This window comes from Pyrus communis, chromosome 9, assembly GCF_963583255.1.
Source record: "Pyrus communis chromosome 9, drPyrComm1.1, whole genome shotgun sequence".
In the NCBI taxonomy this organism is placed as follows: Eukaryota; Viridiplantae; Streptophyta; class Magnoliopsida; order Rosales; family Rosaceae; genus Pyrus; species Pyrus communis.
Genome location: NC_084811.1, coordinates 901,606 through 919,781, shown reverse-complemented (window position 1 = coordinate 919,781; position 18,176 = coordinate 901,606). Strand labels below are relative to the sequence as shown.

General features: G+C 36.8%; 2 protein-coding genes and 1 long non-coding RNA gene across 8 annotated transcripts; 1 reads left to right on the top strand and 2 right to left on the bottom strand.

The window, feature by feature from the left end:
- Window positions 1-747: 747 nt before the first annotated feature.
- Window positions 748-7,401, bottom strand: LOC137745906 (uncharacterized). 6 transcript variants are annotated; one of them, XR_011069739.1, is made up of 9 exons: window positions 7,013-7,401; window positions 6,252-6,465; window positions 6,029-6,117; window positions 5,758-5,799; window positions 3,977-5,637; window positions 3,327-3,414; window positions 2,641-3,188; window positions 2,285-2,349; window positions 751-1,593 (listed from the first exon to the last, which is right to left on the bottom strand). It is a non-coding gene; the product is annotated as an uncharacterized lncRNA (long non-coding RNA). The 6 variants fall into 6 exon arrangements; XR_011069738.1 differs by having other exon boundaries at window positions 749-1,593; window positions 3,327-5,637; XR_011069737.1 differs by having other exon boundaries at window positions 750-1,593; window positions 2,641-3,414.
- A 2,504-nt stretch (window positions 7,402-9,905) lies between these two features.
- Window positions 9,906-12,832, top strand: LOC137745904 (uncharacterized). Its single transcript, XM_068485941.1, has 9 exons — window positions 9,906-10,226; window positions 10,359-10,418; window positions 10,536-10,583; window positions 10,837-10,969; window positions 11,051-11,127; window positions 11,763-11,858; window positions 11,947-12,017; window positions 12,127-12,217; window positions 12,317-12,832. The coding sequence occupies exons 1-9, from the start codon at window positions 9,987-9,989 to the stop codon at window positions 12,428-12,430; spliced, it is 930 nt and encodes a 309-aa protein (XP_068342042.1). The 5' UTR covers window positions 9,906-9,986; the 3' UTR covers window positions 12,431-12,832.
- Window positions 12,833-13,546: 714 nt separating this feature from the next.
- Window positions 13,547-14,521, bottom strand: LOC137745391 (uncharacterized). The gene has a single exon (XM_068485343.1). The coding sequence runs from the start codon at window positions 14,519-14,521 to the stop codon at window positions 13,547-13,549; it is 975 nt and encodes a 324-aa protein (XP_068341444.1).
- Window positions 14,522-18,176: the final 3,655 nt, after the last annotated feature.

Here is an 18,176-nt window from a genome sequence, read left to right as displayed (position 1 = left end):
GTGCAGAATGAAATTATACAATAAATACATAAACTAATATAAGAATATCGATGATACTAACTTGATCACAGAAGGTAGAGGTTAGCGTAAAAGCTTGATCACAGAAGGTAGAGGTTAGCGTAAAAGCTATGTCCTTCGAACAGTATTTTTGTCCCACTCTTGTTCTTGTGGTTCTACAACGTCTGCTCGACCAGGATTCAACTACCTAATTCTACAACCCGCACTGGATTCTAGAATTCTAGCAAATTTGCTTTGTGTGCTTACTCTCTGGAAATTTCGTACAGAAGAAAAAGAGGAAGAAAAGATGATTTACTTGGATATTGTGATTGCAAATATATAGGTTGTTTCACACCCTTTCAAATACTTGTTTAGTGTATTTGAAAGTACACAACTCTTTCTAATAGCTGTGTCTTTTAATCAAAACGTTTTTAAGTAATAAATTAATTAAAAACTTAATCCGAAAATTAAAATTAATGAATCTGATTAATTTTAAATTCCAAGGCCCCAAGTGCCCCATTGATTAATTAATATTAATTGTATTTAGGCTATATTATATTCAAGCCTAATCCACACAACCATAAGGCCCAAGCCTTCAATCCATTTCCAAATGGTCCAAGTTCTAATTACTAAGAAAAAGGAATAAGCCTATATAAAGACTAGTGAAAAAATATTGTTGCCCAATGTGGGACAAGAGGGGTCTCAAAACTCTTACAGTATTTAGACCCAACGATAATTAATGGTGTTAGCCTTTTCATTTGAATGTTCTCGACTCTCCTTCTCATTTGTTAATGTTGCCGGATGATCCGAATTGTGTATTTTTTAAGCCAACCTTTAAACAGAAATTCATTAAATAAATGATTTTTATTAAACTCTTTACAATTCTTCAAAAATCCAATTGATACCCCCCGTTTAATCTTCCGATTTGAGATTTATGGTCCCAACATAAGGGATGACGTGGAAGCACATGTGGTCGTTAGGCCCAACAACTGAACATTCTGTCTTGTATGTAGGCATCTAACATAGAACCAACTAGAAAATGTGCCCGCGCGTTGATGCGGGACTTGAATGCATCACCTTGAACTACATGAATAAGATACATTTTACCTGAATAAATTCAACATAATCATAAATGAAGAAAGGGATAGATGAGTGAATGAGGTCAGTACGATATGCAGCTTCGTTTTTATATACATTCAACTGAGCTGACATAAAAAGACATTGTACAATGAACAGGACGAAATTGAACGTTTTGGTTCCCTAATAAACAGAAGTAACATACAGTTCACACAAATCTTGCCCCTGTAGTCAATGTGGCAAAATATATACCCTATAGGTTAGGCAACATAAAAACTGTTTCGTTCTTATTCTAGCATCAAAGTTTTCAAGCACAAACGTGCAAAGCTAAAAACATGCAAGACGCCTGTTTCAGTAAGAAACAGAAGTAACATCCAGTCCACACATTTTGCCTTGCAGTTAAGATGGTGTTTCTTTCTTGTTCAAGCAGCTAAGTCTTGAAGCAAAAATGTTGAAAGCCAAAAACATGTAGAACGCCCTGCAGCAGTCGTTCTTGTTCAAGCAGCTAAGTCTTCCGCACTATAGCAAAGAATATAAATCATAGTTTAAAAGAATATCTCACGATGGTCCTGTTTAGAATCACAATTTACTCCCTCCCAATTTCCACCTAACTCCGAACAAACAATGTTGATAAATCTTTATCATCACCTTTAACAAAACAGATCACAGCGAAAAGAAGAAAAAAAGTTCCTATGCAAACAAATTCTTCTGGATGTCCAACTTAACCCATCTATGGGAAGGCAAGCAATCGGACGTGCATTTAGACCAATGAAAATAAATTATACAATTAAAAACATCAACCGATCCTCCTGAAGAGAACACACACACATGCCAACATATTATTCACCAGATTCTAAGCTTTCATTTTCGTTCTATCCCTTTCGTTATCTAAACTTATAATTATCAAAACAGCAAAAGAATCATAGAGCAACCTTCAATCATTTATCAAAACTGAATCAATTAAACTTCTGCTGAGCATTCCGTTAATTTTAATTGCAACTCTCATTCTAAAAATTAAAAATTTTGCATTTGAATAATCAAACTCACTTACACATTACATTCCTTTTATTGGTTCTTGACACAATACATTTTAGGATTTGATGTTACAATAATATCACTGCAAGCATGAATTGCGATAGATATAGAAACCAAACTTGCACACAAATGTTTGACTGAATTCAGAACCACTTAATTCAACACAAAAAATTACCTCACATGCTTGCTCCCCTTATGCTCTCACATCATTGGCTGCGCTTCTAAACGATTAATGAAGTCCTAAAAACAGAACAACAAAAAACGTTTAGCTATCCAACATTTCAACATAATGGTTTTGGCAGGTATAACATTTCAACATAAGCATGATATAGAAAGACAGAAATCCACATGTTGCTTTGTTTTTTCAGAACCAACACCCTCTCCTCTCTCCCCCATATCACACACCCCCATCCCGTGAAGGCACTGACACCAAACCACCTCCCTAGAAACCGGCCCTAAAAACCCATACCCATACCTCCCTTACCCGTTACCTTTCTCAAAGCAAAAAGTGTTATATATGATAGTAATTACCCCAATCTGGTTAATGACATTCACTGCATAACGCTCACCAGTAGGTATAGTCTCGCTATTTGAGAAAGGCCTGAGGTCAAAATTGGCAACAACAAATTAACAAAGCAAAATGAAAGATTAAATCTATAGTCGCCACAAATATTTTCTAAAATAGAAGATAGACCAGAGTCAAACAGGAAAGGGATAGCAGACACGGTGAGCTTTGTCTCAGTTTGAAAAGAAAAAAGAAAAGAAAATTGGGTAGTTTCAGGAGCAATAACTATGTTGAGTATAGTGAAGGGGGAAAGCCATATCTTCCTATGAATGAATTTAGAAGAGGGGATTTTTCTGCATTTTTAGGACAAAAAACGAAGCAGCTAACATTTCTTTCTGTTTTTTGCCTTTTATGATCTTCTGATCTTCTTCTAGTAACATGGATAGCTGAAGCAGGATTGCCATTGTATCCAACATATATCAAATTCGCCAAACTTTGGTTTGGATATAACAGTGTCATGAGGGCCCACTGGATCTATAGATTCAGAAAATCTCTGTGAGCCATTCACATATACCTGTCAAAGTGCACAACACCATTAAATGCTAGAGTTGACATCTACCTGTTCATCCACAGAACAGATACAGTGAAGGAGACACAGAAAACAAACCAAGCTTCGAATCCCGATGTCTAATCTAAATTAGAGAACGCTCACCCAGAAGACAAAGTAATACACATTTCTTAGGAAATTGTTTTGCAGTAGAGGCTATATAAGTGATCATTTCAGCAACCTGTTGCTGAACCTGCGTTTATCAAGACATAACAAAGTAAAGCAAACAAAAAAAGGCATTGTTAAATATTCCTAACTAAAAATTCATAAAGTAACACCACCAAAACAAACAAAAAAACGCGTTGTTAAATCTTCCTCACTTTAAAGAAAAAAAATTAAGGAATATCCCCACTGTAAAAAGTAACACCACAAAAATAAAAAACAAAAAAGACTTCGTAAAGACAACACTCTTGTTAAGATACCCCAACTAAATCAGTTAGCAGCAAGAGAACAACATGGCAATGGGAGTCTACAAAAAGGAAAAAGAACAGAAGATATAAAATAGTAGACAAATGGTCATAATTATATTAATTGAAATTGTTCAAAAAAAAAAAACAATGATGAATACATACTTCCTTAGAATAAAAAAATTGATTAATTCATTATAATGGTTTCTTAGAACCCAAGTAGAAAAGGATACAACTTAATAACAATGGAAGCCATAAACCTATGTCATTTCTTATTCGGGATCAAATAGAGCATATTTCTTATTCGGGAACCAGAAATTTAAGATTGCAAGCTCGAGACTTCCATACCTCAAACCGAAGTCGGCGTGCTGTCTAGTAGTCCAAACCTTGATCCTTGATAAATTGAACTTCCTTCTTTGATCGAACAATCGAAAAGTCGAAAAATAGATAAATTAGGCAGCATGTCATATCAATATAACACCCCTATACGTACACACACATACCAAAACAGCCTACATTCAGATTTGCATCATATCCTTGTTTCTAACTCTCTGGGGAATTTTCACAAACACCTAATAGGCAAGATTTGCTTCCATTTAAAAGAAATCTGATTTAATCAGTGATCTCAATTGCATGTATATCTGAACGACCATGCTTGTTAGTCAGTCATGTTATAGGATGTATTTAACACTTACCAAGCGGTTCCAAAACAACATCCTACATACATTTTATGTTGCCAAACTATGAATCAAGACCGAACTTTCCTACTTTGGTAATGTAATCTCCTAGTCTAGTTACAATTTGGTTCCTGTATTTTGACCTGAAAACAATTTTGGTCCCCTAGAAGTTGCCAATGGCACCCAAATTGTAACTGGAAAACAACTCACACACAACTATGAAAAATTAAAACTCGAGGCACTAAAGCGTGAGAACAAAGAAACCAAAATAGTTAAATCTACCCTTTTATATCATACATACCATTAAAAATTTGTTTAGAGATAAAAATGGTAGTCATAGTAGAGAATCCAACCTGACCAAAGAAAGTGGATTTCCTCACTTTCTAGTGCTATTATATTTACCGTGCTTGAGACTATTCAAAGATGAAAAAAAGTGGAAATTTCATGCAATATGAAAACAAATCCCTGATAGTTAACACTGCTTACCATAGAAGCTAACAATCTTATTTTGTACAAAAAACATGAAGATCACTAAAAGACACCAGAATATAACTTTCATCAATGACATACTTTATGAGAATTTTGGATCCAAAAGTGGCTCCAATAAAATAAATTTAGGCTTGTATATGCAATATATTAACATGAGAAAAAAAAAACATGCATCCCTAATGAAATAATGAGGAGAATGGCCTTTGACCATTTGTTGTCTTTGATACAACTCTTTTCATCCATGCCTTCATGTTTGTATCCTTTGGGACATTGACATGAATAATTTCTAGGTGAATTTATGCATGTTTCAATATCTGGAAAGTAAGGAACCATGGACGAACATCAGTTAAAATCCCAATTTTTAAATTGGTTGAATTGGGAAAGAACTATTTGTACATTCACATGGTGTTGAGAGAAATAACCTTGAAAATAAAGCACTATACATACACAAAATCTGTTCAGTATAAAAAGTAGCAAGAAACAAATGTAATTTTCAGCTTCTAACTCATCCATTTGATCAACATATTGATGGAACAAATGTAACTTTCAGTTTCTAACTCATTCATTTGATCAATATCATCCAAGTCAGAAAAGATAGAACATAAAAATGATTAGGATATATAAATAGGGGCTTCATCTGAGTCAATATGAGCCACCATTCCCTAAAAAATTGATGTCAGGACTCTGCCAAGCATCTATGAAGCCCCTTCAAAGAAAGACACTTGTTAAGGAACAAAACGGTGAAGAATACAAAAGGTAAGTAGCGACAATCATCAACTCAGCTACATATCCAGCACAATAGCCAATGTCTTCCTCTCTTTTAGCAATATGCAAATCCCTAATCTGCAAACAATAATTTGGAATCTTGAGATACCAAATCGACTTCAACAGGGTTTGAAGGTTGCATTTTTCATAAAATTTAAAAACTAAAAGCAACAACAATATTAATAAGTGAGCACTCACCAAAAAAATAAAGGAATGGAAAGAGCGATGATATTGTCAGTGCTACAAAACGATCATCAAACAATAGATCAAGGTTAAAACATTTATAAAAAAGTTAGAAGATGGTGCAGATATAAACATTACTTAATAAAATTGATAAATGATTTCGAGTGTGACAAAGAAATCAAATTACAGGATCAGCTCTTCCGCCTTCAAACACTCTCATCAACACCATATTAAATTTCACATTTTTAGGCGACGGTAAACTACCAGAAACGAAAAGGATTTATACCTTTTATCAAAGATCTACAGCCTTGGTTCCTCCGCCATTGCTTGTCTTCTCATGTCTGGGTTTTACATTTCTGGCAGTCTCCTCCTTCCCTGGTAGTTTTTTGTCATGCAAAGAGAAAAAAATTAGGATTAAATTCTAACGCAGTTCCTTGATTCTTCTGCTTCAGAAATTTGTTGTCGCATAGCCAAAAATTAGAGAAAATAAGCTTTGGTTAAGAACTTACTCACTCTCTGCAGACATGGGTTCCTCCTCAATTTTTGTCATCCTCCTCTTTCTGCGATCTCTCTCTGTCTCTCTCCTTGTCTCTGTGCAATCGTTCCCACCCTCTCCCTCTCTCTCTCTCTCTCTCTTTTTGCGTTCTTCCCTCTGTGCAAGCCCATACTCACCAACTCCCTCAATCAACTCTCTCCATTCTCTGTCCGTGAAGCATCAATAATCTGAAAACCCAGTTCGATTTTTCATTGCTCGGATGGAGAAAATTGAGGAATGAAAGAACAAATTAGGGTTAGCACTAAAGTTGAGAAAGATGGACAGTTGGGAGAAAGGAAGAGTCTAAAAGAGAGAGAAAGAGAAAGGATTAGAGAGAGGTTGAGTGTGACAGAGATGAGGGGAAAACACGGGATGGGATTACCAATCCCTGAAATCACTCTCCCTACCCCCAAATCCCTCAAATCACTCATCTGAACATGCAACAGAGCATGGTCCCATCGACCCCATTCCGGTTCAGAAACAAAGGAAATGAAAGTTCCCCTCTAACCAATGCTCGTTCAATCACCGACAACAACAATTGATTTGAGGATAAAAAATCAACCCTAACCCCCTTTTTGGCAGCCTCACTCCTACCTCTCCTTTCCCCTCCCTGCCATCCCACGCCTCTCTCCCTGAAATCCGTCCACAAATCCTCCCACACCAAATTTAGATCAAACCCTAATTTCCAGAATAATGATAAAAATCGACGAAAAATATATACAATTGGCACGTTACCATTGATTCGAGTTCTGGTAAGGAGTGCGGCGGCGAGGTAAGGCGAGGTGTGCGACGGCGAGGGGAAGGCGAGGTGTACGACAGTGAGGCGCTGAATCGACTTTGTCGTTGAAGAGCTCTGGAGCAAAATGGGCTTGTCGTCGAAGAGATCTCTGGAACAAAATCGGGTTTGCTTCCATCCCCCACCCTTTCTACGATGGTCGACACGTGCACGCTGAAGGGTGGCAATTTCGTAAATAAATCGAAATGTTCAATCTGAAACTGGAGAGGCGGTGGCAATCTTGTAAATAAACTGAAATGTGGTGCAAAACACTGTTCATTTCTACAGTGCAATTTTGCCAGCTTCTTTAGACTAAAGTAATTGGAAAGCGGAAGAAGAGGTCAACACGCCTAATGATCCTAGGATATTATCTCGAAATTGCAGGAAGGCTAGTATATATAATATGCCCTAATTCACCATCAATCAAGCTCTGGAGTTTGGATGTAAATTACTTGCAAGTTTCCTTGGAAGACTTTGACCATTCAATGACAATGATGATTGATAGGTGCATTATGCCATTCAAGGCCCCAGGCTTACAAAAACAAAAGACATTTCATATCATATTAATGTTTGTGTCATTTTCCGAGAACCATTCATACATGAAACCTGACTTCGTGTTGTTCTTATCGCACCATAACCTTGAAATTCACGGAGCACGTTCAAGGGGCGTTATGCCTTGAAAACTTTGGTGCATCCAGTGGTACCCAATGAATCGCCCTTCCATGAAAGCGGTTGTTAGAATGCTAGAAGAGGCCTTGAAAACTTGATGATGCCACCAAATCCATTTGCTTCCACAAGTACTCAGACAGATCAACCAAGAACAACACCGTCAAGTTCACTTGTCACACTAATCAATAGTGTCTTGCATATTTGTAAACGTAACACGAAAATTAGTATTGTAAGGGCTTTTCAATTAAGTTTTACTAGCTAGTAATTAATAAATTAGCACTTGTATCATGTTTTTGGTTAGAATGATTATTAGAACACCCAAATTAATTGGCAACAAATGGAAAGACCGGGTTATTTCAACTGTTTTGCAAAGCTTAATATCTCAATTCGAGGTTTACTCTCCCAACATCCCCCCAACCCCTCCTCTCCCCCGTTCCCTACCTCACGTGTGGCGACACATGAACAATACATATTGGAGAATGTGGGAGTGCATGTGGCCAACACGTAAATAGCTCGTTTACCATAATACAATGTAAGCATTCAACTCAAAACCAATTTAGGAACAATGGAGGGGCCACGATCATTTAAATTAATTGCGCTGAAACCATGGTTTTTCAATTTCTTAGTGAGAGACGCGCCTAATGGTCCTGGGATTTTGACGAGTCAATCCAGAAACTGCACCACAATTTCTTCCAAGTCCAAGTGGGAGATTTCACCAGTTAATCACACCATGGAGTTCGAATGAAATTGCTTACAAGTTTCCTTGCAAGACTTGACAATTGACAATGACAATGAATATTGACAGGCGCATTTAGACAAAACGACTATAATGAATGTAGCAACATTTTCATTTGAACGTTCTCGGATTTCTTTTTCATTCTTTAATATTGCCGAATGATTTGAATTGTATATTTTCTAGGTGACCCTTTATGGATCAATTATGTAAAAAATCATCAAATTCGAAGTCGTTTGGGCATTTAACAATTATCTAATAAATAAACAATCTACGTTATTCAACTGAAACTAAAATTTTGACGGCGTTAATTGAATGGTTAACAATTTCTAATTTGATTGATTTTTTACAGATTTAATGTTTATAAAGTGAATTAGAAGGTAAATGATTCCCATCGTCATATAACATTATAACCATACAAAAATAAAACAGAAATTCATCAAATAAATGATTGAAAGTTGAAAAGTATTTTGGAGGCTCTTCTTACCAAACAACTTTCAGATCTTCTCATTCTATCCAGCAGCTCGCTCTTTCAAACAGGGAAAAGGATTTTCCTGAGGATCCTAGGAACCCGTAAACGTGACTGTTCATCGTACATCGTGCGGTTAGAAATCATTTCAAATTTAAAATTTAAAATTAAATATAAATAGTATATAGAAAACTGACCGCACAATATACGATGAACAGTCACGATTGTGGGATCCCTAGGATCTCCAAGAAAGGGATCCGGCGATGATCCTTTTTCTTCAATTAGCCCCTCATTCCGGATCCTTTTCCTTCAATCAGCCCCTCATTACGTGTTTGTTTCAAAACAGTTCTTGGGCCCGGGCTTAAGTTTTATTTGGGGAGGCATAGTCAGATAGGCCATTTATATATGGGCCTTGGGTTGAGTTTTCTAGAGCCCAACTCTAGATTGGGCTAAGGTCTTTATTTGGAAAAAAAACTTACTTACATCAGGATGCATTGCAGTTGTCTGTTCACCACTTCTTCACCTCCAACCCTTAAAATGAATTGTTAAAACCAGTTTGGTTCATTCATTTCGGTTGATTATTCAATATCAATATATGGGTTGATATCACATAACTCGATCTGATTCAATTCATCAGTTCAAATGCTTACACTTATTGTGGTATTTCAGTCCAATTGCACATTACGATGTGTTTTAGCGTACTCGTTTGTGTGTGATTGAGTTAAGATATTATAACACTAAAAAAAGAAAAAAATAATAATATTGACCTTAGATTATGTTCATTATAGCCCTCGAACTTAGTGATATTTTCTTAGCCGATGATGCTATAATACCAAAATTTTAAATCATCTTTTGTAAATCACATGATGTGACGATTGATGGCTAGATATAAATTCAACCATCAATTGTCACATTACGCGATCTAAAATAAATCATCGAAATCATCATGGGATTATGTCCCCGCCAAAAAAGGGGTAAAGGAGAAAAACCCAACTTCCAAATAACTGCCAAATTTTCAGTGGCTAAAACTGAGCAGCATACATGATACACCTCTTCCTCTAAAATGGCTTCTTCTCTTGCCTTCCTTCAACCTCTCTCCAATGTCTCTTCCTCTTCAAACCTCCTCTTTCTCCGTAATGCCCTCCATATCCCTTCTTCTTCTTCCTCCTTAAAACCCTCCAATTTCCCCAAAACCCTCCCATTCAAATCCCTCACCGCCTCATTCTCCCTCGCAGAATCAGACTCCCCCAAATCTTTCCAACCCAACGGTCCAAATTTTCAATCTTTCCTCCAAGAATTAGCCGTAAGCATCCATTTCCCATTTCGAATTCGATCCTTTACGTCAAATTTTGAACCTTTAATTCTTGGCGTTGCTTAATTTATTTGTAATTTAAAGTGTGATTTTTTTTTTTCAATTTTTGTTTTTGCTGTGCAGGACAGCTTTGATCTTCCACCAGACTACTTTGCGCAGCTTCCTAACGATCTCCGGCTTGATGTAAGTGGGCTTTTTTCCATCTGTGTGAATTACCCAGTTGTTGAATTCGATAAAGAATGTGGCTTTAGAATTTGAGGTGACAGAGTTTTTGAAATTCTGTTTTGGGCATGTGTGAAGCTGAATGATGCAGCATTTGATCTTTCAAATGGAAGGGTCGTCGACGAGGTTAGTTATTTTTAAGCCTCTGCTTCTGCATTCTGATTTGAAATTTGTTTACATTCTTAGTTTGATGAGTAGTAGTATGAACATCACTAGTGTTCCATTTCCAAAATTTCACCAAGTTTATAACGAAATGGGATGTGAAAGAATCACACATTATCCATGTCATACCTCTCACCAAACGATTCAAAGTTTATAGGAAAGCTATCAAAATTACTGGCTAATTAAGTTACTGTCTTTGAATTTACTCTTTTTGCAGTGTGGTCAAGAGTTAGGAGAGACATTGTTAAATCTCTCTCGTGCATGGGAACAGGCCGATACATCAACTTCCCATGCTTTAGCTAGCAAGCTCCCTGGGTTGGAGGACTCTATGACAGGCAATGCCAAATCAGGCAAGAACAGAGTTATATGAAATTGATGCTTAAAATATCTTCTCAGGAATTTGATTCAAGAGCTTATATCTGTTATTATAGCATTTGGAAAGCGTTTGGTTTCTGCCGGAAGAAGATTTCAGTCGATGGGACAGTATGGCCAAGGTGAACTGCAAAAGGTATGTTTTATTACTTGGACAAGTGATAGATATTGTGGCGGACTAAATAATCTTTCAAAAGAACAAGAGATGGATAGACAGATAGAAAGATAGCTCGAGTAGTTTGTGTTTATTTGTTTGCTTAGACTGGTTTTATTGAGTTTTCGTTAGTATTGTTCTCATGCTTCTTTACTCCAAATGTCAAAATTGTTCCATAAAGTTTGTTAATAGCATTTGGAACTATTTGCTTCAAATCAAACTCATGAGCATTACTGTGTCGGATGAGATATGTCAACATTCAACATATGATACTTAGCATTTAACCCCACTGCCAACATACGACTGTTTAGTTATAGTAGGCATTAGTACTAGAAGATAAATTATCTGACTTAGGGTACTTTTTATGGAAAGAGCTACGGGGTAAGAGTTACGACATGCCACTTTCCTTGCCAGCTTTTAGAAGATATTTATAGGATGTTCAAATAGTATATTTAGCTGTGCCAGAAAAGATTAGTTTCATTTTTCTTCTTTGTGGAAATCCAAGTACTTAAGATTTTGATGGAGCAATTGTCTAGCGTATTATCTTCAGAATTCATAACTAGGTTTCATGCGTCTCTAAGCTCGCTGTATTTTTGGATTCTTTTCAACCCTTATAGATTGCAAAAGTAATGATTACAACCGGAAAGCTTCTGTCTGAAAGTTCAACATCGACAGTCACTGATGAACCAAAGACGGAAAGCAGGATGCTGAAGGTAGACAATGACACTGCACTTGTTGCAAGTAACAGGGAAGACATTCATTCTATATTCAATGGTGTATTAATGTCGTTGCCAACTGCAGTTTGGAGAACTTCAGCTCGAGCTAACATCAGATAAAGCCACCATAGGGGCCGTAATCAGCTTTGCCTTTGGGTAAATATACTTGCCTATTTCAAACTTTAACTTCTCCTTCCTACTTTGTGTTGTAACTATGATGTATAATCGAGATTTCCTATACTTTCCGTTGAAATTTCAAATGCAGGATTCTTTCATGGGAGCTAGCACAGGGTATCCAAAACATCCCGGAGAGTTCATTGCAGTACGCAAATGACAATGCTTTGATGCTGGCTAAGGTGCTCAAAAATAATCCGGCCCATACTTGTAGCCGTTGTTTTTTGTTATAACTTATAACATAGTGCTGCATACTAACATATGAAAATCTTTGAATGCAGTCTTTGAGGGGCGCTCTGCTTACTATCTGCTATTCCTCAGCGATATTGTCTGCTTTTACTACCGTCGGACTTCTCTTACTCGGAAGACAACTAAAGTCACCAAACGAGAAGTGAGCTTCCTCGTGTTCTGTCCCTCTGTTCTGCCTTTACCTCTCTCAGGATATGCAAAAGTTGATCGATCTACAATCTCAAGAAGGGCATAAGAAGATTTTTGTTAACAAAACAACTATCATGTAATTAACTCAGAGTATTGAGATCTCTTCTTTTGTGTTAATGCTGATTGTTGTTTACTTTTACATCGTTTTGGGAATCATGTACCGGTTTGTCCAAGATATCGCCCGAATTAAGTTATTGTTCTTAGATTGCAACAATTAGCAAACTACAACGCGACTATAGAAGCTAGAAGGACAAAAGTTGAACTTGGGCCAAACTATAGGGACCAAGGTCATGATCGTTTAGCCTTTACTAATTTCCGACTACTATGCAATACCATAATTTGATGAATGTTCGTGAATAGAGCAAGTTTTCGATACAAATTCCACCCAACCCAAAAGAATACCCGAAATCAAGACGATACTGAATGTTGTTGCATAGTAAAAGAAGGCATTTTGAACCCTTCAGACATATTTCACACGGTGCATCATTCAGTGTGGCTGATTCTGAAGGCTCAACGTCAATGTTAACCTCGTTCACCATACCGCTTCACGGTTTTTAGCATTGCAAAAGATTGTTATTCATCAATTCAATTTTCTTAACTTAAGCATGGAGATTAAGCCAATGTTACCCTATATATATATACTGTTGCTAACTAATTAATTGCTAAAAAAAGAGAATTAATCACACGTTGAGGAGAAACAACAACAAACAAGTAATCTATCCATCCCCCAGCCATGAATAACGACGTTGCTTATTCAAAGATAGACTCACATGACATATGAACAGACAAGTACTAGCTAGTGCTGAAGCTGAAGCTGCTTAGATCAAGAAAACACAGGGAAAGTAAGGAACCACTGTGGATGACTTGACGACGCCGACGTCCTAGGCAAAGATGCACTTCTCCGGGCAGTCACGAGTCAGGTGGAGACCTCTCACTCCACAACTATAACATTCAGGTGGAATAGCAGGGCTTTCTTGACGCCTGCAGCGTTTCCCGGTCGAAGGACAAAACAAACACATTAGTATATAGCCCTAATAGTTTTTCAATCTATACATACAGAAACAGCACTCTCGTTAATCTTTGCGGGTGATGCCAACTGTGATCCTAAATTTGAGATTCCCGACATCTTCCATGACTCCAAACTCTGACTCAATAGCTTCCTGCCTCTTCCTGGTTGTCGACGGTTCAGTAAATTCCTGGCTATCAGCACTACCATCATCCTCTTCCTTCCCCTCTCCTTTAAGCTTAACAATTGCGAAGCAGAGACGTTCACGATAGATAGGATTCTCCTTGTCGATATTAACTCGAAAAGACCACACCTGAATTGTATCCTTTACAAAAAGCTTATTCTTCTGGCTCTCTATAATCTTCTTCCAACCACTGTTTAACACATACGAAAAGCTACTTGTGGACTTCCACTTGGTGAACCCTAATTTATCATGCACCTTCAAATTATGATCAATTACTTTCACCACCAGTAATCCACGAAGCATCAATTCTTGGTTATGTTGTTTACTAAGAAATCTCTTATCAACCACTTGATTCTCTGGGATTGAGAGACGGTCGTGATGAGTGTTCAAATCAGTAGCGAAAATTTTCTTCTGTATTACCAATTTCACGTGAGAACCACACAAAGAGTGAATCATGTTCTTGAATTCTATAGGCAAGTCAAGCGGCGAAGAAGGAATCGATAAAGATGGTCGCATGCACACTCTTTCAGTCGTTTCTCTCCACCTCTTCTTCATTAACTCTTTTACATATCCAACTTGATCTTTGTTGCTTCCGAAACCATGATTTTTGCTTTTCTGAATATCATGAACCTCAGCAGAAGTAGAAGTAGAAGCAACTTTTTCTTCATCATGATTCGTCAATTTTCCTTTCTTTGATTTGCTTTCAAACTGAATAATATCCAACAAAACTCTCTTTGTCAGCAAATCAATTTCTTCATTCCGGTCTTTTGCCACTTGTTTAATCTCTTCCAAAATTCTGTTAAATGACTCAAAACTACCCTGGTGAATCTTTTCCCGATCTTCACGACTCATAGCCATCTTCGTCTCGTTCTTCAGTTCCTTGGAACTCAAGAAAACACGAGTTCTTAATTAATTAGTTTCTGAAACAAAGAACTCAAGGGAGGAGTACTGAATAATGTTACTTGGATTTTAAAAAAAAATTGAGAGGCATTCTTGGATATATAGGCAAAACCCTTTCGTTAGAGAACTACCAAAAGGATTAGGTATTCCTAAACCTACAAGAATTATGAGATATACTAAACCAGAGTTTTTCTATTCTTATTTCACCTTGATTGAACTTAAAACAGCTAAGCATGAGTTCATAGGAATTTTAGATCCAAACGAAGTCTAAACACAAATGTACGAATCTAATTTTTCGAAGGAAATCACCAGCAAATCATGGATGCAATTGAATTCCGATATGATATTTGGGAAGAACAATGCTGCCAAACATTGCGACCATGGTCCACCGTCCGAGGGGTCCTAAAACTTTTGTATTTATCTCTCTGCGGAGTTAACTAATTAGGGAATTAATTTCATAGATATATATTGTCTTTTCGGCGTAGAATCACAATTTGAATTGAGTGCACCCTTATTGATATTTATTGTTAGATTAGTTTAAATTTCAAGATTCATGTCTTAAACCAATTAAACCAAATGGCTAGGAAGTGACATAAACTAACTGTTGCAGAAAAACATTCGTCAATGATCACGGAAGAAAAAATACATAAGAATAATTATAGGGATTTTTTATTAACACCCCACTTAAAAATGTAATACTAAACAACTTGCAACTCTAATATGAAATGACTATTCGAGCCCTCATAGCTGCTCTTACTCTCCATTGTAGAACAAAACCCTAAAAACACAAACAAGTTGATGAAAATATATCTTTTGATGAACGGAACGAAAAATCGTGTTTTGCTCATCGTTCATTTGTTGGTTTTCACATTCAATAAATTATTTAAATAATGGAATAAAATTTTGACTTTTTGCAAAGCCCTGCTCTAATTGGAATCCAAGAAATAGGAAGAAAGCTGGAGAATGTTGAAAATTTTAAGATGTAATTAAACGTAATATTCTTGTAGCTGTTTGATGATGAAGAAATTCAATGTTTTTTGGCTGACTGGAACTGATATGACCTTATAAGAACAGTTCCTACCATTTGTCCATTAGGCTTCTTAGAATCCAACGTGATTGTTCAAGAAAATTTGACGGATGTTTATAAATCAAACGGCAAGATGGAGATTTTGGAATCAATTTAATTTTGTCTGACAATGCAATATTAATTAGTCACTAAAGCAAAGAGAGAAGGCCAAAAAAGGAAGTAACTAACTTGAACACAGATATGAGAAACAACTGGAAGAACCCAGAAGAAGACTTACTAATTGATCTACGCAATATTGAAAGAATCATACAAAGTGACAATCCCGATTATGCGCAAAATTTTGAGCCGATCTTACACACTGTAGGAAGAGAAAGGCATGATGTAGGAGGAAAGTTTTCATTGAATAGATTATTGAATTCACATTGAGCATAGTTAAGGAAACTCGACTAAAATTCTTACCACTGGTCCTTTTATTTCACACATACTACATTTAAATACAACTGTCACTTTGTACGAGAGTAATAGACTAACAATACTACTGATGATGATGATGATGATGTGATCATGGGCATCCTGCATTTCTCCCAGGGCCACCAGAGTAGAAGTGAGCGCCCCATTCATTGTTGTAGGAGCTCTTGATGTCGTAACACTTGGTGTATTCAGCCGAAGTTGACACATCCGCGACCGAGTTGAGGTTGTTTTCCCAGTCCACTATCTCAAGGTTTCTGAAATAGCTGGCCTTCCCAAACCCGTCTTCGGCAAAGTGACCCGAACCCATTTGAATGGCCGTGTGCTCGCCGTTGGCCCTCGTGTAAACCACCTCTCCGCCCCATTCCACCATGGTTGCCTTGTCCGCCAAGTGTGTGAACAGCTCTGCTGGCCAGTACCCAACTAGGGCAAGCCGAAGCACTACGCTCTCGTTCTATACTCGATCTGTGGACCAAAATGTGATTGTTTTCTGCTAATAGTAGATTACTTAGTTCCATACTCGATCTGTGGACCAAAATGTGAAAATATATATTGAAGAGTCTTTAGCTCATAATGTAAAAAAGTATATCCTCGATGCCTAACATAGTAAAAAATGTGGTGTCACTGAACCGTCCCCATACACACACACACATACACGTGTGCGCGCGCACGTGTGTAATTGAGTGAGTAGTTTCTAGTTTTCTTTTCTCAAAATGAGCCTGCTTTTCATTACTAGTTTGGTTCGACGACCATACATAGCATGGACAAATGCCAGACATTTTATGAGCCTTGCTGCAATACTAATTTGCTTTACGACGTTCTATATGTTTAATTATGCGTCTTTTCTCAAATTTTAGGCCTCTTTTTGTTGACTGGTCTTCACGTAGCCTACTCCAGATCACTAACTATAGTTAGAAACTTAGAAATTAAGGACATTTCAATTCATAGTATAACTTAGTCTTGTATACAGAGGAAGGGTTTTATTTCAATAGGCAGAGTTTATGTGCACAGACTATCTGTCATACTTTAAACATACAGGATCATCCGTCTTTTCTCCTCCTAATCTTAGACTACATGTAAAAACGATAATATCTAGTTTAAACTAAATTTTCTTCTTAATCGTCGCGCTTCGCTCACCTTATCTATCCGCACGCTGATAGGTAGGGGCTTATCTATATGATTCGCTATGTGACTCTATTGCCGACCGGTTAGCAAAACTTTTCTGGTAATATGAATCGCTACACTTCGCTTGTTCCTATATGATAATATGCACCTTGGTTGCTGTGCTCCCCGCGGGTAATATATCAATAGCAACGATGCAGCTACCATTAGGTAGTTTGTTCCTCTTTACTAGCATTGTCATTGATCATAGGACACGATCGATTTCGACTTTCATGTCCAACATAATTATGAATTTGCTTATAAAGTTTGTGCACTATGAGCAGTTTTCTAGTAGTACAACACTGATCAGCAACAACTTTACAATATGATGAGCTAGAAATTAGTTGGCTTACGTACCGATTCATTTCTAATTTGTTTGGTAATTAGTCATAATGACGTGGCTCAAGCTAACAAGGGATACAAACATAAACTTGAAAGAATGATCTGTAATTCATCAGAGTTTGGAAGAAAATCGAAAGGTGTATTTGATTAATTCTTGAATGTATATTACAATAAAGCCAAAAAGCTTCAGCAGATTTAAAACTCAGAAGAAGTTCAGGGATCTTAATCAAATTCAAATTACATAAATCGGGACGAAAAACCAAAAGCGGGATTTTTAACATAAATATTAAAATCCTAAATTAAATAACATGTAAGGAGAACAAGATCCAAGAGATTATTCATTCTAAAATTAAAATAAAATAAAGAAATTAAATATGAAACTTGCCAAAGATAATATTTGCTTGAAATCTTCTCAAGCAACCCAACAAAACATTCTTCTCTCTTTTAACGCCATAATTGATATTTGAGTAGAGTTTTTCTCTCATGCGTCCTTTATTATCAATTTTAAAGCATTTTCTTTTCCTTACTTTTTTTCATAAAAGTTCACCCTAAAATTATCGTAAAAAACTCGACCCCAAGTTCTACCTAAAACGATCTTGATAGCTAGTAGACAAC

Bases quoted from the DNA above. Each gene is read 5' to 3' on its own strand.
- LOC137745391 (XM_068485343.1), bottom strand. From the start codon at position 14,521: ATGGCTATGAGTCGTGAAGATCGGGAAAAGATTCACCAGGGTAGTTTT.
- LOC137745904 (XM_068485941.1), top strand. From the start codon at position 9,987: ATGGCTTCTTCTCTTGCCTTCCTTCAACCTCTCTCCAATGTCTCTTCC. The intron at 10,227-10,358 runs GTAAGCATCCAT...TTTGCTGTGCAG, and splicing joins CTTTCCTCCAAGAATTAGCC to GACAGCTTTGATCTTCCACC. The intron at 12,218-12,316 runs GTGCTCAAAAAT...CTTTGAATGCAG, and splicing joins ATGCTTTGATGCTGGCTAAG to TCTTTGAGGGGCGCTCTGCT.